The sequence below is a fragment of the Oncorhynchus keta genome, chromosome 32 (assembly GCF_023373465.1).
Source record: "Oncorhynchus keta strain PuntledgeMale-10-30-2019 chromosome 32, Oket_V2, whole genome shotgun sequence".
Taxonomy (NCBI): Eukaryota; Metazoa; Chordata; class Actinopteri; order Salmoniformes; family Salmonidae; genus Oncorhynchus; species Oncorhynchus keta.
This window is the reverse complement of record NC_068452.1, coordinates 12,243,945-12,271,393: the sequence shown is the minus strand read 5'-3', so window position 1 is coordinate 12,271,393 and position 27,449 is coordinate 12,243,945. Positions and strand designations below refer to the sequence as shown.

At 42.2% G+C, this 27,449-nt stretch overlaps 1 protein-coding gene across 1 annotated transcript; it reads left to right on the top strand.

Annotated features, from left to right (window-relative positions):
- The first annotated feature begins 4,689 nt into the window (after window positions 1-4,689).
- LOC118365133 (zinc finger protein 436-like) lies at window positions 4,690-9,129 on the top strand. Its single transcript, XM_035747091.2, has 2 exons — window positions 4,690-7,106; window positions 8,113-9,129. Exons 1-2 carry the CDS (start codon window positions 6,875-6,877, stop codon window positions 8,412-8,414), a joined length of 534 nt encoding a protein of 177 aa, XP_035602984.1. The 5' UTR covers window positions 4,690-6,874; the 3' UTR covers window positions 8,415-9,129.
- Window positions 9,130-27,449: the final 18,320 nt, after the last annotated feature.

The window sequence follows — 27,449 nt, the reverse complement described above, 5'->3', positions numbered from 1 at the left end:
TGAGACTAGTTATCCTGGGATCTAACATTACTGAGACTAGTTATCCTGGGATCTTACATTACTCAGACTATTTATCCTGGGATCTTACATCTTACATTTCTCAGACTATTTATCCTGGGATCGTACATCTTACATTACTCAGACTAGTTATCCTAGGGAATAGTTTTCATAAATTTGCAAAAAATCTAAACCCGTTTTTCCTTTGGCATTAAGGGGTATTGTGTGAAGATTATTATTTTTTAAATCCTCATCAATCTATTTTAGAATACATCGATGCAGCAATATTACATTTTTGGCCAATATTTTCCTTCTCCCAAAAAACGATACTGATAACCAATATAAAAAAAATTTGCGGCCTTTTAAGCATTCTAGTACAGTTAAAAAGTTAACAAACACACACACGGACGCAGCGGTCTAAGTCACTGCATCTCAGTGAAAGAGGTGTCACTACAGTCCCTGGTTCCAATCCAGGCTGTATCACATCCGGCCGTGATTGGGAGACCCACAGTAGTTGTCTATTATTGGTGTAGAGAGGACGACAAAGGAGAGGGATCCCACAGCAGCTATCTGGTATTGGTGTAGAGGGGACGACAAAGGAGAGGGATCCCACAGTAGCTGTCTGTTATTGGTGTAGAGAGGAAGACATATGTTTTTTTTTCATTGTTTTATCTAAACCAGATCTATTGTGTGTTATTCTCCTACATTGAATTCACATTTACACAAAGTTCAGAGTGTTTTCTTTCAAATGGTACCAAGAATATGCATATCCTTGGTTCTGTGCCTGAGCTACAGGCTGTTACCTGTACCTCATTTCCCTCCTTCAGGGAACATTAGTTATAGTCATAACGTAATTATAGTCAAAGTTACAGTTGGGATGTCTGATAGTATTTCTGATTGTCTTAACGCACCACCACTAATGAGTTGGAGCTTCTCAAAGCAATTTTTTCTTCACCTCAAACAGCAAGTAAACAAAATCTAATCAAAATCAATTGCGAATGACAATAGTTCCTCAAAGTATTTTCATTAAATATTTCCAGCTCTCGCCCTTTTGATAACCACTCAGCATAAATGGGAAAAATGTAATGCTCTGATCCAGTGGAAATGTCATAAAATACCTGATTACTTCTTATCCTTTACACAAATAGCCGACAGCGGTCTGTCCCAAACTCACTGGCCGGGAAACTCAGAGGGCCCAGAATATTTTATAAGCTTGCTATCTCGAGTTTTGGGCTAACCCAGTTGATAGTTGATACAATGTTTAAAGTTTGTTGAAGACAGGGCATGTGCAGCCAATGTGATTTATAGGATATGTATTTTTATCGGGATATTTTCTACCTGTAGGCTGCAATGTTTTTATTTGTTGGCTTTATGTCGGCTATTTTTCCATAGTTGGCAATGGCAATAAAAGTTAAATTGAGATTTGTATAATTTTCATTTAGATTTATATAGAATGTAGATTAATGTCCCCTGTAACTATTCCCCAGGTCGTTGCTGCAAATGACGTGTTCTCAGTCAACTTACTTGGTAAAATATCGGATAAATAAATCAAAATGAATCACAGACGATGATTTTGAAGATACTATTATAAATTAAATGAATCTGTTCCACAAAAAATGAGCACATGAAAAGAAATTGTAAGATAAATTGGCACTCCAAATGGAAAAAGTTTGACGACCGCTGGTGTCGTGTATTATTGAAAACTTCAGGAGCATAACGGCAGAATTTACGTCCAGCAGCAGCGGGAGGAGGAGGAGGGAAGAGTTTCTCTCGGTTATATTGATGACTGGGTCCCTCGAGTAACTTGTGTATCTGTAATTATTTAATCAAAAAGCATGCTTAAAGCATCAGACAAGTTACACACATATAGTTGATTTTATTAAAACATGGGGTGATTAGTAGAAAGAACAGATGACTCTTGGTTGACCAAGATATATTTTAGTTGGGGACAACACTAGAACAAGATTTTGGGGCTCCCGGGTGGCACAGCGGACACTGCATCTCAGTGCTTGAGGCGTCACTACAGACACCCTGGATCAAATCCAGGCTGTATTACAACCGGCCGTGATTGGGAGTCTCATAAGGCGGCACACAATTGGCCCAGCGTTGTCCGGGGTAGGCAGGCATTGTAAATAACAATTTGTTCTTAAATTACTTGCCTAGTTAAATAAAGGTTACATTTAAATAAATAACATTTGTTTTATGACAAACCATTTCCTACAAATCCGTCAAGGCACCAACTTTGAGAAGATTTTAAAACAAAGGTTTCAAACCAATTCATGAATGTCATTGAATCTAGGTATGTTTCGCCTTTAACGTAATGGCATGAAAATAAATTGGCTGAATATTACACAATGACTTATCAACAGCTGTAACAATTTGACCACCACAGGAAATCTACACTGGCAATTCTAGAAAATACTACAGTGAGGTAAAAAAGTATTTGATCCCCTGCTGATTTTTCACATTTGCCCACTGACAAGGAAATGATCAGTCTATAATTTTAATGGTAGGTTAATTAGAACAGTGAAAGACAGAAGAGCAACACAAAAATCCAGAAAAACTCATGTCAAAAATGTTCTAAATTGATTTGCATTTATAAGTATTTGACCCCTCTGCAAAACATTACTTTGTAGTTGGTGGCAAAACCCTTGTTGGCCATCACAGAGGTCAGATGTTTCTTGTAGTTGGCAACACCAGGTTTGCACACATCTCAGCAGGGATTTTGTCCCCCTCCTCTTTGCAGATCTTCTCCAAGTCATGAAGGTTTCGAGACTGACGTTTGGCAACTCGAACCTTCAGCTCCCGCCACAGATTTTCTATGGGATTAAGGTCTGGAGACAGGCTAGGCCACTCCAGGACCTTATAATGTGCTTCTTCTTGAGCCATTCCTTTGTTGCCTTGGCCGTGAGTTTTGGGTCATTGTCATGCTGGAATACCCATCCACGACCCATTTTCGATGCCCTGGCTGAGGAAATGAGGTTCTCACCCAAGATTTGACGGTACATTGCCCCGTCCATTGTCCCTTTGATTCGGTGAAGTTGTCCTGTCCCCTTAGCAGAAATACACCCCCAAAGCATGTTTCCATCTCCATGTTTGACAGTGGGGATGGTGTTATTGGGGTCATAGGCAGCCTTCATCCTCCTCCAAACACAGCGAGTTGAGTTGCCAAAAGCTCCATTTTGGTCTCATCTGACCACAACACTTTCACCCAGTTGTCCTCTGAATCATTCAGATGTTCATTGGCAAACTTCAGACGGGCATGTATATGTGCTTTTTTGAGCAGGGGGACCTTGCGGGCGCTGCAGGATTTCAGTCCTTCACGGCGTAGTGTGTTACCAGTTGTTTTCTTGGTGACTATGGTCCCAGCTGCCTTGAGATCATTGACAAGATCCTCCCGTGTAGTTCTGGGCTGATCCCTTGCCGTTCTCATGACTGTGGTTACAACTCCACGAGGTGAGATCTTGCATGGAGCCCCAGGCCGAGGGAGATTGACAGTTTTTTGTTTCTACCATTTGCGAATAATCGCACCAACTGTTGTCACCTTCTCACCAAGCTGCTTGGTGATGGTCTTGTAGCCCATTCCAGCCTTGTGTAGGTCTACAATCTTGTCTGACATCCTCTTTGGTCTTGGCCATGGTGGAGAGTTTGGAATCTGATTGATTGCTTCTGTGGACAGGTGTCTTCTATAGAGGTAACAAACTGAGATTAGGAGCACTGCCTTTAAGAGTGTGCTCCTAATTTCAGCTCGTTACCTGTATAAAAAACACCTGGGAGCCAGAAATCTTCCTGATTGAGAGGGGTCAAATACTTATTTCCCTCATTAAAATGCAAATCAATTTATAACATTTTTGACATGCGTTTTTCTGGATTTTTTTTGTTGTTATTCTGTCTCTCACTGTTCAAATAAACCTACCATTAAAATTATAGACTGATAATTTCTTTGTCAGTGGGCAAACGTACAAAATCAGCAGGGGATCAAATACTTTTCCCCCCTCACTGTATATAGCCTAGAAACCTGGTTAAACTATCATTATGACATCATAGATGAATACTAGAATATACTATATAGCCTAGAAACCTGGTTAAACCATCATTATGACATCATGGATGAATGCTAGAATATACTATATATCCTAGAAGCCTGGTTAAACTATCATTATGACATCATGGATGAATGCTAGAATATACTATATATCCTAGAAACCTGGTTAAACTATCATTATGACATCCTGGATGAATTCTAGAATATAGTATATATCCTAGAAACCTGGTTAAACTATCATTATAACATCATGGATGAATTCTAGAATATACTATATAGCCTCAATCCGTTTAAAACGATGATTTTGACCTCATGGATGGCCGGTCTTTGTATTCATAGTGTAGTCAATTCAGGGGGTAGCCCTGAGTTGAGCTCAAACCTGGGTCCAGTACCTGTCAAGCCAACACCTTATAACTGTTAGGCCAAGATGTCTGAACTTCTTGACGAGGTCGCTAGGTGTTGGGTTTCGGTTGCTACAAAAGCTTTCTCTATGAATTTAAGAGTGGTTACATTTCTCCAGCCCCCATCCCTCAGCTGTTTACCAAACCAAGTCTCTGTTTAAAAAACCCACACAACCCAGCAGTCTGCAGTTCAAACAATAACAAATCTGTAATTCCACCACTGTTTTGGTAATAAATCAAATCCAATTTTATTTGTCACATACACATGGTTAGCAGATGTTAATGATAAAGAATATGTACATATGAATGAGTGATGGTACAGAGCAGCATAGGCAAGATACAGTAGATGGTATCGAGTACAGTATATACATATGAGATGAGTATGTAAACGAAGTGGCATAGTTAAAGTGGCTAGTGATACATGTATTACATAAGGATGCAGTCGATGATATAGAGTGCAGTATATACGTATGCATATGAGATGAATAATGTAGGGTAAGTAACATTATATAAGGTAGCATTGTTTAAAGTGGCTAGTGATATATTTACATCATTTCCCAGATGATGAATGGGGATGGAGAAGTGAAACTACTCTCAAATTCATAGACAGACCTATGGATGCAAGGACTGACCATCCATGATATCAACATTATAGTTTTAACCATGTTGAGGCTGTAGTGTTTTTTTTACATTGTTTACAGCAGTTGAACTAAGCTTATGAGGCATGTGTTATATTCTTCAAGAATCAATGGCTAGAAATAAATGATTTAAAAGTCACAATATGGATGTAGCAATTGCTGATTTCCCACTTTAACACCAAACATCAGATCTGCAGAGTTTGTGCTTGTGTTTTTAAGACAGTACTTACTAGTGGTAATCAGGAAACAGTTTCTCAAAACCATTTTATGGCTAAATTCAACGTTAGAACCATCGGACACCTTAAGATGCATTTGGGAAACCGGGACACAGATACCCAGGTTCCTCCTCTTCTTCCCCCTCCTTTTTTCGATGTGAGTCATCTCCCCTCCTCCTCTTTCAATCCATAAAACTCTTCCTCCTCTTCTTTTACTCTAACATCCTCCTCCTCTTTCACTCTGAACATGTATTCCTCTTCTTTCACAGTAACGGCCTCACCCTCTACTTCTTGTTTTACTGTGATACCCACCTCTCTTCTCTATCAGGAGCTTAGTAGCTTAGTGACCGCATGGTCGGGGATGTTAGCTTGCTAGGCTAATGCTAACTTAACCAGACAGCTAGCTGAATAACAACAACGTAAATATTAAATTGGATAACTAACTAGAGGACAGAAGTGGGTTTAAAACACAGATGCTAATATACACAAAATCGTCTAAAGAGCTTTATTGGTTCGGCTATTTTGTTGAACAAGCTACCGAGGTGGATGACTAACTGTTGCTGCTGTTGAGAGAAGCGTTCCGTCCACTAGATTATACGTCACACCAGCAGCATCGCCTTAAAGTCTCACTTCGCCATCTGCAGACTGGAGTGGGTAACGTAGTTGAGTAAAATGTATATTTAATTTTCAGACAACAAGTTGAAGTGTAGGAAGCATGAGTTTTGAAAATCATACCTGCTTGCTCCTTTTTGTTTGGTCAACTTTTCGGTAGGGAAGTTATGTTTGATTCCGGAGCTACGAGGCATGCGTCCAAATCGCTAATCAATGACGTCTGAAGCTTCATTTCATCGAACAACCACCTGATTGGTTTGGTTTTGGGCTTGTTCGATACTGCAGGCGACTGACTTGCATCATAAATAACTACTCATTATTATTTATAAATCAGTCAGCCAGTCATAATTTACCCACAATGCAGCATTGATTTGACGCTCTCGAACACGGCCAGTGGTTTAGTAAATGACATAAAGGCTACGCTGCTACGGTGTGGGATGTCATCTATAAAAAATGACAAAGGCTATGCTGCTACGGTGTGGCATGTCATCTATAATAATGACATAAAGGCTATGCTGCTACGTGCTACGGTGTGGGGTGTCATCTATAATAATGACATAAAGGACAGTATGTTTTAAATTCTCACTCAAAATATGCACTGCTCTATTTAAACGTCTGAATATAATATTATTATTTAATGAAAGGAATGAAAAATAAACAAACGTATCTTAACTGCGTTACCCACTCCGTCAGCAGACGGCGATATGAGTATTTCAGGCGTTGCTGCCAGCGTGACGTATAATCTAGTGGACGGAACACTGCAACAACAACGAGTCTGCCACCTTGGTAGTCAACAGCCGAAACATTTAGACTGTTTCTGTGCATATTTGCCTCTGTGTTTTAAATATACTTCTGACATATAGTTAATTGCCCCAATTGAAATGTTACATGTACATTGTTAGTCAACTAGCTGGCTTTATAAGTTAGCCTAGCACTAAACTAGTCGCTCTAGCTAACATCCCGACTATGAGCTCACTAAGCTACTCTCCTCCTGCTGAAGAAGAGGTGGTCTGCTGGACGGAGAAAGAAGCTCTGGGGCTGAACGTTGTCGTGAAAGAGGAGAAGGAAGAGGATGATGTTACAGTAAAACAAGAGGAGGAAGGGAAAGAGGAGGATGCAGTTTTTGAAGTGAATGACGAGAAAGAGGGAGAGAGAACTGTCGTATTGACAGAGGAGTCAGGAGATCTGATTACCACCAGTAAGTACTGTCTTAAAAAAGGGCACTAACTCTCCACAGTTTTTGAACGAATGTAGCAGCATGCTACTGAAATGCTATACTTAAATGTTGTTCTGTATTATATGAATTTATGTTATAATATAATGTTAAAGCTATGTTTAAAAATGGGTGGTTAAAGCCCTGAATGCTGATTGGCTGACAGCCGTGGTATATGAGGCCGTATACCACATAGGTATGACAAAACATGTATTTTTACTGTAATGATTACGTTGGTAACCAGTTTATAATTGCAATAAGCCACCTCGGGTTTATGATATATGGCCAATATACCACGGCTAAGGGCTGTATCCATGCACTCTGCGTTGCGTCGTACAAAGGACAGTCTTTAACCATGCTATATTGGCCATATACCACACTTCCTCGGGCCTTATTGCTTAACTGTAACATGTGTATACCATCAGAGACCCCCCCCAACTTAATTGTCTCACAGAATGGCAAACATAAGTTTATATAGTTTATAAGTGAAACGTTTGACGTGTGTCTATTGTAGACCTTGCATTGAGTGTGTAAACCCTCAAAATCTGATTTCTAAATAATGTTGGAGAAATATATAAAATAACAAGCATGCAGCCTATAACATTGACTGAAAAAGTAATATATATTATTATAGACCTCTGCTCAGCCTAAAACATGACATTATCTATTATTATAGAGCTCTGTTCAGCCTATAAACATGACATTATCTATAATTATAGAGCTCTGCTCAGCCTATACATGACATGCATGACATTATCTAATATTACCCCCTTTCCCTATTATTGAGCTCTGCTATAAACATGAGAGTAAGATTCGATTTTATGTTCTACATTATTATTATTATGTTTTTTATTAAATTATGGAATGTTCTGAAAACTGACTTCAGGTTTTTGAGGAATCTAGCCACACAGGAAGACAATTTTATTTTTATGGAGGTTTAATTCAGTTCTCTGTTTAGTATTTAACTAAATAGTCTGTTTGTCTTTGGTAGGAGAGGGACCAGACTCTCACTCTGACAGCGGGAAGAGTCCTTCAGGGGAACCAGGCCCAGAGACGCCCAAACCAGCAAGACAACACCACTGCTCCCAGTGTGGAAAGAGTTTTAAGGGGTTAAGGAACCTGAATGTACATGAGAGAACACATACAGGAGAAAACCCTTATGATTGCTCCCACTGTGGAAAGAGTTTTACCAAGTTAGGGAACCTAAAGGAGCATGAGAGGACACACACACAAGAGAAAAGCGTTTCCAATTTTCCCAGTGTGGAAAGAGGTTTACCCAGTTATGGTACCTGAAACAACATGAAGAAATACACACAGAAGATAGGAAGACCTACCACTGCTCTCAGTGTGAAAATATATTTACTGGGTTAGAGAACCTGAATAATACAGAGGGGACACACTGTTCCCACTGTGGAAGGAATTGTAGGTGGTATGCGAGCCTAAAGGCCCATGAGAGAATACACTCAGCAGAAAAGCCTTACCAATGTTCCCGGTGTGAAAAGAGTTTCACCCGGTTGGGGAGCATGAAAAAGCACGAGAGAACACACAGGAGAAAAGCCTTTTCAACATACTAAGACACAGGAGGAGAAGACATACCACTGCTCTCATTGTGAAAATACATTTTCCCAGTCAAGAGGACCTGAAATCACACGAGAGAAGAGTGAGGCTGTGTCTTTGATTGAGAAATTGGGTTTTTGTTCATGCTACATTAAATCATATTGTACGAATGAAATCATACTGAAAAATAGGTTTACATTTTATTTTCCAGCTCAAAACATGATGATGTCGAAAATCAGATTAAAATAGTGTAAAAAATATATGATGTTTTGATTATGAACTTAAGATTGATTGAATGCAATTTCTTCATTCAGATTGTCATTGTAAATGTGAATTGGTTCTCAATTGACATATCTGATTAAATTAAGGTGAAAAAAAGTAAATGCCATGTTATTTTTGGGAAGTCTATTTGATTCTAAGTTCGGACATATAAAGTGTGTTTGTGAAAACTATTTTTAAGATGCTGCATAGTGATTTTCCAAACTCACTTCAAAGAGAGAGACTTGAGGATGGGACATGTTTGTGACATCACTGCTATTTTCAATCTGAGTGTCCATTCCATCCTTTCCTCTATTTAGAATCTAATAGTGTCCATTCCATCCTTTCCTCTATTTAGAATCGAATAGTGTCCATTCCATCCTTTCCTCTATTTACAATATAATAGTGTCCATTCCATCCTTTCCTCTATTTAGAATATAATAGTGTCCATTCCATCCTTTCCTCTATTTAGAATATAATAGTGTCCATTCCATCCTTTCCTCTATTTAGAATCGAATAGTGTCCATTCCATCCTTTCCTCTATTTACAATATAATAGTGTTCCTTTCCTCTATTTAGAATCTAATCGTGCTCAATTCCATCCTTTCCTCTATATCAAATCAATCAAATCAAATTTTATTTGTCACATACACATGGTTAGCAGATGTTAATGTGAGTGTAGCGAAATGCTTGTTCTTCTAGTTCCAACAATGCAGTAATAACCAACAAATAATCTAGCTAACAATTCCAAAACTACTACCTTATACACACAAGTGTAAAGGGATAAAGAATATGTACATAAAGATATATGAATGTGTGATGGTACAGAGCGGCATAGGCAAGACAACTGATGGGGTACGACAGTTGAACAAAGCTCATGAGGCATTTATAAGTGATTTCTTCAAGAAACAATGGGTACATATCATTAATGTATAAGTCCCAAAATGGATGTAACAACTGCTGATTGACCCTCTAAGACTACATATTGGGCTAAACTAATAAGAGATATTGAGGATTACAGTATTTCAGGCATTAGATGCATTTGATCAATTGTTAACGTTTCGTTGATGGTCCACTCGATGTAGGACTGATGTGAAGAAGCTGGGTATTGCGGGTCATGTTTCAGTGTACGTATGACTTGACTTTCGCCTCCCCCAGAGATGAAACAAGATCGAAATTGGGGAGAAAAAAACGGGGGTAAAATTATTACAAATAAAAAAATATTAAAAAGGATATTAAAAAAAAGGTTGCATCCCAACGTGGCAATACACAGCAGGCAACGTGACCGTGTCACAATGAACTCAAAGGTTTTACCATTGGGACGCTTGATGTAATTAAATCAAACGTTTTACCATTGGAACGCTTGATGTAATTAAATCAAACGTTTTACCATCGGAACGCTTGATGTAATTAAATCAAACGTTTTACCATTGGGACGCTTGATGTAATTAAATCAAACGTTTTGCCATTGGACACTTGATGTAATTAAGTCATTATTATTTTCGGATATAAAGACTACGCTGTATCAACAAAAAACGGATTGCAACTTGCAAAACACCCAGGAAGAAAATTACAGACGGAGGCGCAACAACTTCCAAATTTGTTCGACATTTGAAGCTGCACAAAGAACGGTAAGTCGTGGCTAATATAGCCGACAGCTATACAATTAATTGTTTTGCTAGTATAGCATGTAGGCTAACGTAACATTAAATCAATGAGCCTCCACACAGTCAATGCGGGAACGTGAACATTGCACTCAAGATTGAGCTACAACTGGCTTGGCAGTTGGTAGCCTAAATCCTGCCTGATGTTACTGCTGTTCCTAAAACCATTGACATACGTTAGACCCATACTGTAACCACACACAGAGAGGGTGTGTGTGTTAAGGTTGGGTGATTGTGTTCAAGCCTACATCGCTTGATTGCGCCCCATAGCTTGTCTTGACTTGGCACTTGAGTGCTAAGCCTTGAGACTTACTTGTGACTTGTAAAACAATGACTTGGTCCCACCTCGGGTATATACTGTATTCTATCCTATTCTACTGTATCGTAGTCTATGTATTACTCATCTCATATGTATATACTGTATTCTATCCTGTTCTACTGTATATCAAATTGTATTTGTCACATACACATGGTTAGCAGATGTTAATGCGAGTGTAGTGAAATGCTTGTGCTTCTAGTTCCGACAATGCAGTAATAACCAACGAGTAATCTAACCTAACAATTCCACAACTACTACCTTATACACACAAGTGTAAAGGGATAAAGAATATGTACATGAAGATATATGAATGAGTGATGGTACAGAACGGCATGGCAAGATGCAGTGATGGTATTGAGTACAGTATATACATATGAGATTAGTAATGTAGGGTATGTAAACATTATATTAAGTGGCATTGTTTAAACTGGCTAGTGATGCATATTTTTACATCAATTTCGATTATTAAAGTGGCTGGAGTTGTCAGTATGTTTTCCAGCAGCCACTCAATGTTAGTGGTGGCTGTTTAACAGTCTGATGGCCTTGAGATAGAAGCTGTTTTTCAGTCTCTCGGCCCCTGCTTTGATGCACCTATACTGACCTCGCTTTCTGGATGATAGCGTGGTGAACAGGCAGTGGCAGGGTGGTTGTTGTCCTTGATGATCTTTATTATTATGGCCTTCCTGTGACATCAGGTGGTGTAGGTGTCCTGGAGGGCAGGTAGTTTGCCCCCGGTGATGCGTTGTGCAGACCTCACTACCCTCTGGAGAGCCTTACGGTTGTGGGCGGAGCAGTTGCCGTACCAGGCGGTGATATAGCCCGACAGGATGCTCTTGCTTGTGCATCTGTAGAAGTTTGAGGGCTTTTGGTGACAAGATTAATTTCTTCAGCCTCCTGAGGTTGAAGAGGCGCTGCTGCGCCTTTTTCACAACGCTGTCTGTGTGGGTGGACCAATTCAGTTTGTCCGTGATGTGTACGCCAAGGAACTTAGTCTATGCCCCTCTGACATCACTCGTCCAAATATTTATATATTCTTAATTCCATTCCTTTAGATTGTGTGTATTGTTAGATATTACTGGACTGTTGGAGCTAGAAACACAAGCATTTTGCTACACCGGCAATAACATCTGCTAAACAAGTTTATGTGACAAATAAAATGTGATTTGATGTACATAGGTCTGGTGTTGGAGATCATTCTACACTCTGTGGATCTCATGCATGTATTTTCTGAAGTTTAATCAGACCACTTGAATCAGAGTATCTCTTGCCACATTGATCACAGCTATAAGGCTTCTCTCTTGTGTGGGTGGCTAAGTTAAAGTTGGGTACTGATGTACCGTAACCCCTTAGCTGAAAGCCGATGGCCAGTAAAAGTTTTTTGGGGGTAATGATTCTCAGCTGTTATTGCTTTTCTTTTCAGTTTTTCCTTTTTTAGAAGAGAGCGGGAGTGGAGATGGCGCAAAATTCTTCAAATAGGTTGGTCCCTGGGATCGGACTGGCGAATACAGTTCGCTTTGCGTGGAAGGACAAGGGGATTGAGCCATTCGGACGTGAAACATTTGGAAGGACTATCTTGATGTGGATCCTTAAACTGACAGGGAAGGATGTGTTTTGCCTCCAAGGTTACCCGTTGGAGGGAACTTATGATGTGGCTTTACACTCAAAAGAAAAACACAATGAGATCCTGAAAAAGGTGCGAGAAGTGGGAGGTGTGAGGCCGATGTGCCACTACGAGGTAACCAGCTTGGCAAAAAACAATTTCAGGATTGTAACTGTGAACATTTCCAACCCGTACGTCAAGGACAAGGAGGTGAGGGCCTTTCTGGGGAGATACATGGATGACATCTCCTCAGCAAGGCACCTCAAGGACTCCCTGGGTTTTTGGAACGGGAGGAGAGACTTCCAGGCCCTCCTCAGGGAGGACCCAAAGGGACTGGGCGGCTACCTTCATCCTCCAGCTATGTTTTCCCTGGGGGCTGACAGGGGGACATTGTTTTATGCACGTCAGCCCCCGTTTTGTAGGAGCTGTATGGCCTACGGCCACATCCTAGCCTCGTGCAGCACAAGAAAGTGCAGATTTTGTGGATCTGGGGAGCACGAGGCGAAGGACTGTGACGAGCTCAAGGCGTGCCACGGGTGTGGCTCGTCAGCGCACCTGTGGCAGGAATGCCCGGCTCGTCAAAGGTCATATGTGTCTGCGGTTGGGGGGGGAGCAGGAGCGGGGGATGGGGGAGGAGGCCCAGACCAAGAACCGAGAACAGGCCCAGAGGGGATGGCCTCACGGAAGGAGGAGGAGCAAAGAGCGGCAGCAGGAGGAGAGGGGGACAGAGAAGGCACGGGAGCAGCAGAACCGGGAGGAGAGGAGGGAAAAGAGGTGGAAGGAAGCAAGGGAGTGGAGGAGCCAGAGAGAGCAGCAATGGCGGGAGAGGTGGTGGAAAAGGAGTCGGTGGCAGGACCAGTGGAGGAGGAGAGAGTGGGGGGACAGCAGAATGCCGAGTGTCCTCGTGGAAGTGATGGGGGAATGGTGGAGGAACTTGGTGGGGGTGGTGTCTTCCTGTTACCACCATCGCAAAAGAAGAGAGGGAAGAGGAAGGGGCTCTCAACAGACAGCGAGAGGGAAGGGGGCATGGAGGGGGTGGCCAAGCGAGTGATTGGGGCAGGAGAAACTTCTGTGTCCTCGCTGGCTTCCCCAGCCCCTCAACTCCTGGAGTTCCTGTTTGGGGACATGGGCTCCCCCACTCTCTACCCAACCAGATACGGGGCTGGGGAAGTGGAGAAGTTTGGTGGTCAACCCAGGATGCAGGGCACTCAGGAGCCAAACACCATTCCTGCATCCTGGATTGGTGAGATGGAGGAAGACTGGGGGACGTCGGGAGGAGAGACTGCGTCCCTGCCGGTGGAGATGGAGCAGGAGAGCATCGAGTGAGGCTCCTGTTTGTTTTTTGTTTTTTGGGGGGGGTTAGTAGTTGGGTGATGGTTGTTTTTAATTTTATGGAGCCTACTATAACTTTTGTTAGTTTAAATGTAAGTGTTTAAGGGATTTTGTTAAGAGGTTTTTAGTTATTTAGAGGGTGTGGGTTTTGACTTTTGTTTTTTAAAGGGGGTTCACTTAGGATGTTAATAGATTTAGGAGGGAGTGGGACAAGGGGGATTCGGTTTGGGTTATAGGGGGGGGGTTGCACTCATCAGGGGTAGGGATTTTGTGTGGGCACAGGGAGGTAAAGGTTTAGGGTTCATTTGTGGTTATGCAGGGGAGGGTTTTGGGGGTGGATGTCACTTTAAGGGATTGCAGATATAGATCAGTGGGGGTGTACGGGCCACAGGTGGCGGCAGACAGGAAGGAGATGGTGGAGATGGTCTGGGAGGGAGTGCAGGCGAGGGGTCTGGACAACAAGCTCAAGGACCTGAATTGGTTGAGCCTCCACAAGTGCTTGCCGGTACGTTCCATCATGTACAGGCATAGCTTAGCGTGATCCCCCACCTGTCCAAGACCATCTTGTGGCGGGGAGGAGACACCTTTTGGGACTGTGCCTTTGCTGGAGTAGTATGGGCACGGCTGTTGTTTAGTGGGTGAAAGGGAATTCTGTTTTAACTTGGGCTAAGGTAGAGAGAGGTGTATGGAGAGTGAGGGGGACGGTCAGGGACAGGTTTCTGCTCTGACTTCTCATAAGCCTCTTTAAATGGGTGCTGTGGGGAGCCAGGCGGGACATGGTAAAGACCGGGAGAGATTGGGGGGTGGTGGGGATAGTGAGGAGGTTGGAAGGAAATTTGAGTGGGAGGATGAAGAGGGAGCAGAGGAAGTGGGGGCAGCATATTGCCCGGGAGAGGTGGAAGAGAGGTTTAGGGCTGGGGTTAATTTAGATGATTTAAGGGGATAGTATAGGGACGGGGAGATGTAGTTTGTTGGGTTTTTGTCTCGTTTAGAATTTTAAAATGCATATATTTGAGTTTGTTTGGAATATTGATGGTTTTGTTTTATAGGAATGGCATTGTACATAATAACTTTTATATATATATATATATATATATATATATATATATATAAAATCCTTCCACTATGTCAATATAGTGCCTGGTTTGTAAGTTTAGTATCACTTTTCAACCAACCCAGTTAATTTGTTGAAAATGAAAAATGTTGAAATGAACAATACGTCAAAGGATTAAACTACTAAAAACTGAAACGATCAAACGGATCAATCCCACTGGACATTGGGTTTGATTCAGACCCTGCCAACATGGCCAGAGATGTAACTTATAACCACCACAGACCTTTCATGCCTGACAAAAAACACCTAAGTATTAGATTTACTGCCATGGTCTAGTATGTCACCGCCTCAGACACCATTCACAATGCTGGCTGAGGTACGAGTAAAACATGACATATTATTTCCTAACCATTCACAATGCTGGCTGAGGTACGAGTGAATCATATTATTATTTCCTAATTGTAAAAAAAATCCCCACTCCTTAATCAACTAGTCTCCCACTGTTTAACCAGAATAACATGAGTTGTGTCCTTCATACTGTTAGTCCAAAAGAATATTCAGCAACTTAGATGTCATGTATTGTCGTGTTATGCTCACTATAAGAAATCCTGTATAATGAAACATCACCGAGTGAAATACTAGAATAAATCCTGAATGTATTGAAATGCCTGGAGGGGATGTGTTAATTCATAACCCATCATTTATACCTGTTAGTTCACAACCCATCATTTATACCTGTTAGTTCATAACCCATCATTTATACCTGTTAATTCATAATCCATCATTCATACCTGTTAATTCATCACTGTCGAAGCTAGAAACACAAGCATTTTGCTACACCCACAATAACAACTGCTAAACAAGTGTATGTGACGAATAAAATGTGATTTGATTTTGATTTGAAATAAACGTCCTCTTTATCAAATGTGCTTTTGGCTGGGGTCAAAATGACCAAAGGATTTGAATGTGTTAAAAGTCCATATTGATACAGAAACACTAAACCATATTTAGATTTATGAATAGCAAGTTGATTGACAAAGTCATGAAAAATTTGGAAGAATTGAATAAACCACATTTTTGGCTATCATAAAAGATATGCCTCTGGCTCAAAATGTTCCATGCCAGAATTTTTTTTATTTTTCCTTTATTTAACCAGGCAAGTCAGTTAAGAACAAATTCTTATTTTCAATGACAGCCTAGGAACAGTGACAGTTGAACTGCCTGTTCAGGGGCAGAACGACAGATTTGTACCTTGTCAGCTCGGGGGTTTGAACTTGCAGCCTTCCGGTTACTAGTCCAACGCTCTAACCACTAGGCTACCCTGCCGCCCCAGTATGCATTGCAAATGTGTAGTGGGTGTAAGGTTTGTTTTAAATACTCACTCATTAAACACAAATCAATCATGCTTCTCTTTGAACGACTTAAAGGAAGTCTTATAATATGAACCTTTTGTGAAATAAATTAAAAATACAATTTAGGTTCCTCAACTGCATTTCCCACTCCAGTCAGCAGATGGCGATGTGAGTCTTTTAGGTTCCGGCGACACTGCCAGTGAGGTGCTCATTAGTCTTTCAGTTTAGTCTTATGTTTTTTTAAATCTTATGTTTATGTACTAAATGTTTCAGTTTTTTTTCCATTGGTTTTTATTTGTTTTTTCCCTATGAAGCCTTTGTGTTGCATCCATGTCTGAAATGTACTGTATAAATACAGCTTGATTTGATTCGAACATATTGTAAGACAAATTGTTCCAATGACCAATCGAGACTCATGTCAAACCAATGAACAAATATGTGTAAAAGCAACACGTATCTTGGTCCATCTTAGTATGAAAAACAGACCAATCCCCCTTTTCCAGCCTGCTGAAGGCGTGGTGGAGTGGTAAACACCACCCCCGGCTCTACCAGGGGCTTGAGGTGGTCTCCCACAGCTCTGCTTATGTCATGTTCTGTGGCCTTGCCGTTCCATTTCTTGACTGCTCCTGCAACACAGAAACACATTTAGTCATATTATATACACTCAAAGTAATGATATGGAGCATCTACAGCCTCAGTTACACCTGGCACCTAAATGTGACTTCTGTCATCTGATCACTCAGAGCTGCATTAGGTTCAGATCTACCAGGATGGGCCTTTGACATAGTCTGGACACGGTCAGGCCACTGAATATGCATAAGCAATGTAAAGAGGTGGGGGAAAGTACATTTGACACAAATTACTTTCATAATAACAAAGAACAAATGTGTGTCTGAGGGGAAATTAATTTTCATACAGCCAAAAGGGGTGAGAAATTACACCAATATCAGTGGACAATTTGCACTAATGTAAATAAACATAGATGATGGAACATACTCCCTTTTGCTGATGTGATGAACCGCTAAGGGGACATAAATATTTACCATCTAAACCATATGTGACCTCTCACCTCTCTGGCTGTAGAAGAGTTCTTCCTAACCAGTCCATCAACAGCTCTCTGCCTGAGTTCCACGCTCACTGGGTCTTCAGAGGAGAGGAAGGCTGGAACAGTCAGCCAAAAAAAAGTGTAGCGCTGCGGTGTATGCTGTCTTACAAAATCACTATTTTAGTAGTTCATTAAAGTAATTTAGGCTTTATGACTGCTGAATACCAACTATCAATCATTTAGATCATGTATTTTCAGGTAGAGATACATCCTTGGGACGTCCCTAGCAATTTCACTAATTAATTTGAATTAACTTAATCATTATGACACACCCCTCACTATTGTCATTGGTTGCACTGTCTGTCTACATAACCTGGTTCAAGTGTTCATGACATCACAGTGATGCTGAAACGTTGGTAAAAACCCATTAAATTGCTGGGAGATTATACATGGAGTGTGTGACTTTATTTTGATAGTTTGTTTATTCGTCGTTAGTCAGCACCTCCTCACACACTATTTTTCTGGGTGTGCGCCAGCTCATGTTTTTGAAGGATAGGTAACAACACATCCGCCACGCTGATCCTCAACACAGGGGCCCCTCAGGGGTTTGTGCTTAGCCCCCTCCTGTACTCCCTGTTCACTCATGACTGCACGACCAGGCATAACTCCAACACCATCATTAAGTGTTCCAATGCCACAACAGTGGCAGCCTGATCACCAACAACAAGGAGACAGCCTATATGGAGGAGGTCAGAGACCTGGCTGTATGGTGCCAGGACAACAACCTCTCCCTCAACGTGACCAAGACAAAGAAAATGATTGTGGACTACATGAAAAGGAAGACAGAGCCCGCCCCCATTCTTATTGACGAGGCTGTAGTGGAGCAGGTTGAGAGCTTCAAGTTCCCTGGTGTCCACATCACTAACAATCCATCACGGTCCAAGCACACCAAGACAATCGTGAAGACGGCACGACAAAACCTATTCCCCTTCAGGAGACTGAAAAGATATAGCATGGGACCTCAGATCCTCAAAAGGTTCTACAGCTGCACCATCGAAAGCATCCTGACTGGTTGCATCACTTTCTGGTATAGCAATAGCTTGGCCTCCAACCACAAGGCACTACAGAGGGTGGTGTGTACAGCCCAGTACATCACTGGGGCCAAGCATTCTGCCATCCAGGACCTCTATACCAGGCGGTGTCAGAGGAAGCCCCCCAAGGAAGCCCCCCCAATCTCTGTTATCATCTATGCATAGTCACTTTAATAACTCTCCCTATATGTACATATTACCTCAATTACCTTGACTAACTGGTGCCCCCGCACATTGACTCTGTACCAGTACTCAGTAGTAACAGTAGTTATCTTAGCTAGCTGAATTGTTTACTTGTTGCTAAGCAGTTGCTAGGGACTCTCCTGGAAGAAGCTAGCTAGCTTACAAAGAATAACAACAAAAAATATCTAGTTAACAGAAGAAAGGAAGACAAAATAAGGACAAAAGAAGGACAGAAGAAAAAGGAAAAGAAAGAGGACAACAAAGTGAAACAGTCAGCACTTCTATTGCAACTTCGTATTTCGTCGTCCTAACGTAGTCTACACTGCTATCTGCCCAGCAGCTAGCCAGCTAGCAAACGTCCACCGTCTACCGAATAGCAGCACTGTAGAAACTATTACACTCAACTGAACAACTTGATTAGTGTAGTGTTAGCTAGCTACATAGTTGTCTTTGCTGTCTTCGTATCCAAGATAATTGTGTAGTTTAGAGCGTGTAGTCTTAGAGTGATTATCTTAATTTACCGAGGTTAGCTAGCCAGCTATTTGTCATCCTTAACGTAGGAGACACTGCTAGCTAGCCAACAGCTAGCCAACGTCTACTGAATAGAACTTCTGCACTCAACAACCCGGTCGCATTCTGCTTCGCTCCACAGGTAGTATCACATTTTCATTTCATTTCATTACAGCACAACGGTTTGATTTGTTTGATCGTAGCTAGCTACATAGCTAGCTACATAGCCGTCTGTGTATCAAAGATAATTGTGTAGTCTAGAGCGATTTTCTAGGTTACCTAGCCAGCTATTGTCGTTCTTTTAACGCAACGTAACGTAATCAACACTGCTAGCTAGCCAGCTAGCCCCCGAATAGCAGCACTGTAGAAACTATTACACTCAACGGAACGACTTGATTAGTGTAGTGTCAACAACGCAGCCACTGCCAGCTAGCCTACAAAGTCAACAACACAGCCACTGCCAGCTAGCCTACTTCAGCAGTACTGTATCATTTTAATCATTTTAGTAAATAAGATTCTTGCTACGTAAGCTTAACTTTCTGAACATTCGAGACGTGTAGTCCACTTGTCATTCCAATCTCCTTGCATTAGTGTAGCCTCTTCTGTAGCCTGTCAACTATATGTCTGTCTATCCCTGTTCTCTCCTCTCTGCACAGACCATACAAACGCTCCACACCGCGTGGCCGCGGCCACCCTAATCTGGTGGTCCCAGCGCGCACGACCCACGTGGAGTTCCAGGTCTCCGGTAGCCTATGGAACTGCCGATCTGTGGCCAACAAGGCAGAGTTCATCTCAGCCTATGCCTCCCTACAGTCCCTCGACTTCTTGGCACTGACGGAAACATGGATCACCACAGATAACACTGCTACTCCTACTGCTCTCTCTTCGTCCGCCCACGTGTTCTCGCAAACCCCGAGAGCTTCTGGTCAGCGGGGTGGTGGCACTGGGATCCTCATCTCTCCCAATTGGTCATTCTCTCTTTCTCCCCTTACCCATCTGTCTATCGCCTCCTTTGAATTTCATGCTGTCACAGTTACCAGCCCTTTCAAGCTTAACATACTTATCATGTATCGCCCTCCAGGTCCCCTCGGAGAGTTCATCAATGAGCTTGATGCCTTGATAAGCTCCTTTCCTGAGGACGGCTCACCTCTCACAGTTCTGGGCGACTTTAACCTCCCCACGTCTACCTTTGACTCATTCCTCTCTGCCTCCTTCTTTCCACTCCTCTCCTCTTTTGACCTCACCCTCTCACCTTCCCCCCCTACTCACAAGGCAGGCAATACGCTCGACCTCATCTTTACTAGATGCTGTTCTTCCACTAACCTCATTGCAACTCCCCTCCAAGTCTCCGACCACTACCTTGTATCCTTTTCCCTCTCGCTCTCATCCAACACTTCCCACACTGCCCCTACTCGGATGGTATTGCGCCGTCCTAACCTTCGCTCTCTCTCCCCCGCTACTCTCTCCTCTTCCATCCTATCATCTCTTCCCTCTGCTCAAACCTTCTCCAACCTATCTCCTGATTCTGCCTCCTCAACCCTCCTCTCCTCCCTTTCTGCATCCTTTGACTCTCTATGCCCCCTATCCTCCAGGCCGGCTCGGTCCTCCCCCCTCCCGCTCCGTGGCTCGACGACTCATTGTGAGCTCACAGAACAGGGCTCCGGGCAGCCGAGCGGAAATGGAGGAAAACTCGCCTCCCTGCGGACCTGGCATCCTTTCGCTCCCTCCTCTCTACATTTTCCTCTTCTGTCTCTGCTGCTAAAGCCACTTACTACCACTCTAAATTCCAAGCTTCGGCCTCTAACCCTAGGAAGCTCTTTGCCACCTTCTCCTCCCTCCTGAATCCTCCTCCCCCTCCCCCTCCTCCCTCTCTGCAGATGACTTCGTCAACCATTTTGAAAAGAAGGTCGACGACATCCGATCCTCGTTTGCTAAGTCAAACGACACCGCTGGTTCTGCTCACACTGCCCTACCCTGTGCTCTGACCTCTTTCTCCCTCTCTCTCCAGATGAAATCTCGCGTCTTGTGACGGCCGGCCGCCCAACAACCTGCCCGCTTGACCCTATCCCCTCCTCTCTTCTCCAGACCATTTCCGGAGACCTTCTCCCTTACCTCACCTTGCTCATCAACTCATCCCTGACCGCTGGCTACGTCCCTTCCGTCTTCAAGAGAGCGAGAGTTGCACCCCTTCTGAAAAAACCTACACTCGATCCCTCCGATGTCAACAACTACAGACCAGTATCCCTTCTTTCTTTTCTCTCCAAAACTCTTGAACGTGCCGTCCTTGGCCAGCTCTCCCGCTATCTCTCTCAGAATGACCTTCTTGATCCAAATCAGTCAGGTTTCAAGACTAGTCATTCAACTGAGACTGCTCTTCTCTGTATCACGGAGGCGCTCCGCACCGCTAAAGCTAACTCTCTCTCCTCTGCTCTCATCCTTCTAGACCTATCGGCTGCCTTCGATACTGTGAACCATCAGATCCTCCTCTCCACCCTCTCCGAGTTGGGCATCTCCGGCGCGGCCCACGCTTGGATTGCGTCCTACCTGACAGGTCGCTCCTACCAGGTGGCGTGGCGAGAATCTGTCTCCTCACCACGCGCTCTCACCACTGGTGTCCCCCAGGGCTCTGTTCTAGGCCCTCTCCTATTCTCGCTATACACCAAGTCACTTGGCTCTGTCATAACCTCACATGGTCTCTCCTATCATTGCTATGCAGACGACACACAATTAATCTTCTCCTTTCCCCCTTCTGATGACCAGGTGGCGAATCGCATCTCTGCATGTCTGGCAGACATATCAGTGTGGATGACGGATCACCACCTCAAGCTGAGCAAGACGGAGCTGCTCTTCCTCCCGGGGAAGGACTGCCCGTTCCATGATCTCGCCATCACGGTTGACAACTCCATTGTGTCCTCCTCCCAGAGCGCTAAGAACCTTGGCGTGATCCTGGACAACACCCTGTCGTTCTCAACTAACATCAAGGCGGTGGCCCGTTCCTGTAGGTTCATGCTCTACAACATCCGCAGAGTACGACCCTGCCTCACACAGGAAACGGCGCAGGTCCTAATCCAGGCACTTGTCATCTCCCGTCTGGATTACTGCAACTCGCTGTTGGCTGGGCTCCCTGCCTGTGCCATTAAACCCCTACAACTCATCCAGAACGCCGCAGCCCGTCTGGTGTTCAACCTTCCCAAGTTCTCTCACGTCACCCCGCTCCTCCGCTCTCTCCACTGGCTTCCAGTTGAAGCTCGCATCCGCTACAAGACCATGGTGCTTGCCTACGGAGCTGTGAGGGGAACGGCACCTCAGTACCTCCAGGCTCTGATCAGGCCCTACACCCAAACAAGGGCACTGCGTTCATCCACCTCTGGCCTGCTCGCCTCCCTACCACTGAGGAAGTACAGTTCCCGCTCAGCCCAGTCAAAACTGTTCGCTGCTCTGGCCCCCCAATGGTGGAACAAACTCCCTCACGACGCCAGGACAGTGGAGTCAATCACCACCTTCCGGAGACACCTGAAACCCCACCTCTTTAAGGAATACCTAGGATAGGATAAGTAATCCTTCTCACCCCCCTTTAAGATTTATATGCACTATTGTAAAGTGACTGTTCCACTGGATGTCATAAGGTGAATGCACCAATTTGTAAGTCGCTCTGGATAAGAGCGTCTGCTAAATGACTTAAATGTAAATGTAAATGTACTCCCTGTATATAGTCTCCAAATTGACTCTGTACCGATACCCTATGTATATAGTCTAGTTATTGATATATAACTTCTGCTATTTAATTACTTGTTCCTTTTATTTCTTATTCTTATTTGTACTTTTTAAAACTGCATTGTTGTTTATGGGCTTGTATGTCAGCATTTCACTCTAAGGATTCACTGTAAGCATTTCACTACACCTGTTGTATTCCGCGCATGTGACTAATACAATTTGATTTGATAGACTCATACTGCAGAATGAATGACTGACTGCACAGTTCAACATCAGTTCACCGTCTCACCTCATATTGTATTGGAGCAGCAGAAGCTGACTTGATCGTTGATGCTAATCATCATGTTTTGAATCTGAGAGTAAATAGATCCGACTACAACTCTAAAAATGAAGGGTTCAACTGGAGTTGTTCTCAGATCCCCTAAGAAACGTAGGGTTCTTGACAATGAAAAACAGCCCCAAAAGTTTCTTCAAATAACTTCTTAGAAAGTGGGGTTCACTCTAACTTTATGGAAAAAGGTTTATTCAATAAATATAGCAACTCATATTGGGAAGAACCCCAACCCCATTTTCAGGACTTATGTGCAGTTTTTTTCAAATGTGGTACCAGGACGGAGAAAATCCAATACGCGTTTTATAGTTTCATCCTTAGGGTAATTACCCTAAAGTGGACACACTCCCATCAGTTTCTGAGACAACTGCCCAGACTCTGTAGACTGTTTAATAATGCTTAAACGTCATCTTTATCAAATTATCCATTAAAAATAACAACTCAAAACCTACATTAGTCTACATATGGGTTGTTTAAATTGTATCTAATTATATTCCCAGTATTACTTTATCAAATCTCTAGTAATCGATTATAGACACATACAATTCATCATATTTTCACAGAATCCATATAAAACTTAAGAAATTCTCAGGTACTCACCACAACCATTCCATTTGCTTTTTCAAGGACTCTCCGCAGCTACGAACCAGCTCTCCAAACATTCTCCCAGCGGAACCAAAAAAATATACGTTTGTTTCCCGGACAATGATCGGAATTCAACGGTTCTCTAACCTCGCAGAGAGACCACGACAAAATCAAGCCTCCCAGGAACTATAAACCTTCCGCTGCTTTCTGAAATATCATTCCGCTCTCAATACCACTCCATGATACTCTGATGGGCAGTGAAGTAACGGAACCCCAAGATAACGTTATATTAAAGCTTACTATCCACATGTCAATCATCTGATTAAGCATATTTCTATATGAGGAACTATAGATCTCTAGGAGGAATTATAGATCTCTGTAACTATAGATCTCTGTGAGTAACTATAGATCTCTGTGAGTAACTATAGATCTCTGTGAGGACCTATAGATTTCTGTGAGGACCTATAGATCTCTGTGAGGAACTATAGATGTCTGTGAGGAACTACAGATCTATGTTACTATCCAAAATTCTGATTAAGACTCAGTCACAACTCACATATCACAGTCACATCTCTCATACCACAGTCACACAATGCTATTCCCAAACATACCTAATCAATTAGTTGTTTTTGAACAATATATATATAATATATATATATATATAAAATATATGCCATTTAGCAGACGCTTTTATCCAAAGCAACTTACAGTCGTGTGTGCATACATTCTACGTATGGGTGGTCCCGGGGATCAAACCCACTACCCTGGCATTACAAGCGCCATGCTCTACCAACTGAGCTACAGAAGGACCTATTTTAACCTGCAGAAATATTTTCATATTTCTATGTCATGGTTAGTTCCTAGGATAATGCAACTCATACATTTACATATTTTAATACTTCTAAAATGGGGTACAGGTTTAAAACAATTACAGGTGCACCTTACTATCTATATCATAAATTGTCTTAACTAGTAAACACAGATTATAGTTCATCCAGTTCACTCAGAGCCTCCTGACTCTGCCTTGTTTACACCTCCAAGGTGCCCCCCTCAAACAAGAATACACACTCAATACACAATACAAAAACAAGAATACACACTTCTTAAAACTCCACTTGTTTCGCACGCCTCTTTCTTTAAAAAAAAAACTAGGTTGGAGATGTGGTATCCACTCGGCTCGCTGCCTCTCAGATCAAAGGTGGGTCCATCTGCTCTGTTCCCGAAGTGTGGTCTCCCTAAGATCCCAAGTTAGGGGGATCCCTAGTGCACCACGGTCACCAAATCAGGATTCACATCCCCATCGCCAAATGTGGTGGTTAGTTTCTTTAATATCAAATGACAAACTTATCACACAAGTCAGAGTTCTTAAAATAAATCTTTATTCACTTAATAGTAAGGGAGCAGGTCAATACAACGTACACATAAAGTCAATCAATTGAGTGCTCTACGATAATGATGGCTGGTTGACCAATCACGCCCAGATGAAAGTACAAAGGTCTTTTACAGCCAAGATACACCCCTTTCAACCTACATGACGACTAACAGATGTATAAAACGGGTCACAAGGTTAAGATTTGTATGAAAGATACTTGTAATTCTCAGCAGACAGTATCTGCTGTAAAAACAGTACTCTGTGTAGAGACCAGGGTCTGGCCCTGGGGTCATCTCTCCCTGGTACCATATAGAACAGAAACATTATCTCATGCTCTGGAATGCGGTCTCTTTAGGGTATCGCCCAAAATACATTGTAAATCTCCTGTCAGTGTTTTCTCCCAAAGGCCAATCCTAAGTAGAACACAGACACAATAGTTCTAAGAACCCTCTATTCTGTTGCATAAAACAACCATTTAATGCAATAAAAGTATTATAACATAATCTTGCAGTTTTGCTCTGTGTCCACTGAAAGTTGACTAGTAACAACAACTGGGACATGCAAGACACCTATCATGAGACCCTCTAAATCTGCCCAAGAAGAGGAAAACAAAAGAAAAACCCACACCAAACGTACAGACAGGAAGTAAACCAAAAAAGTGGAGCAACTAAATGTGTTGACTCTCCACATCTATCAAGACAATTGGAGCACTGGGCCAGACACTCTTAAATAGAACCTGGACCAGCTCAGGTGAAACACCTTCCCACTAACAAGATGGACAAGCCAGCACAGGTGTAACACATACTGACTAACGAGGTGACACCAATCTGTGCGCCCAACGTGCTAACGAGTTAGACGTGCTAAAGTCCAACCTCAAAACATAAATGGAAAAACCAAAGCCTGCAACACCTTCCCCCTTAAAGACAACAAATATATCCTATATTTTTGTTGAACAAGTTTGCTCACCACCAACAGAAAACAACTTGCTAAAAACAAGAGAAAAAACATACTTGTCATATACAACATATAATTTCTTCTCCTGTTTCATTTTTTAAAATCCTAAAACTCACTAGCTTCTAGAACTCTCGTCCCCTTGGAACAAGCCCAAACAAAACTAATCTCTAATAGCTAAGCAAATATGAGGAAATTAAATATGAGGTGATTTGAGTCATGCTTCTTTAGTAGTGGAATAATGACAATTAGCACTTGAATGTTGTCAAGAAATACTGGAGTGATGTAAGATTGTTAATCAAAATGATTATAGACCAATTTATTATACTGCATACATGTGTATAAGCTGCAAGTACATTGAAATTAAGCTGTTTTCAAGTCATTGAAAAAACGACATCTTTTCAACTTTCACTTTCAACTACAACCAACATATATTGGACGTCGGGCATAGTCTTATTTTCAACGTCTTTTGAATGACATTTTGCTAAATGGGAATAGCGCAATGTCAAAACACAGTTTTACCATGTCCAAATCAATAACCAATATGCAGAAACCGTTTGGGATATATTGAAAACCTAAACATTTCGAAGTGTTGCATTTTGATTCAAGTGGGTCACCAACATGTTAAATGTAACAGAACTCTTTTTTTGTTAGTCACTTTTTGATAACTCTCATAGATAATACTCTTTCAATTCAGAGACTGGATTTTTTTCCTTGAGGCTAATATCAATTTAACAAATGTTTAGGGTTCTACATTCTGACATCATAAAATACTCCTACTACAATGTTAAGACATTCTACATTGTGACATTAGTTAATTGATATCATGAAACAGCTCCTTCATGTATTTTCTGATGTTTAATCAGAGATCTTTTATCAGAGTATCTCTTCCCACATTGATTACAGCTATGAGGTTTCTCTCCTGTGTGTATTCTCTGGTGTGATTTCAGGGTTTGTAGCCGAATATAACTCTCCCCACAGTGATCACAGCCATAAGATATATCTCCTGTGTGTATTCTCTGGTGTATAGTTAGATAGCTAGATGTAGTAAAACTATTCCCACATTGATCACAGCTATAAGGTTTCTGTCCTGTATGTCCCCGCCTGTGTACTATCAGGCTGCTTAGCTGAGTAAAACTCTTCCCACATTGATCACAGATTAAAGGTTTCTCTCCAGTGTGTGTTCTATGGTGTGATTTCAGGGAGCTTGACTGAGTAAAACTCTTCGCACATTGAGCTATAAGATTTCTCTCCTGTGTGTACTCGCTGGTGTATTTTAAGTTCTGATGAAGATTTGCAACGTTTCCCACAGTCAGAGCAGTAATGAGATGTCTTCTCTGTGTGTCTCTGCTGGTGTTTCTTGAGCAGTTCTGATGTGGAGAGACTCTTCTCTGTCTCGTCAGCATCATGA

Excerpts from the sequence above, each read along its gene's own strand:
- LOC118365133 (XM_035747091.2), top strand. The coding sequence starts at position 6,875 with ATGAGCTCACTAAGCTACTCTCCTCCTGCTGAAGAAGAGGTGGTCTGC. Across the intron at positions 7,107-8,112 it reads AGGAGATCTGATTACCACCA|GAGAGGGACCAGACTCTCAC; the intron begins GTAAGTACTGTC and ends TGTCTTTGGTAG.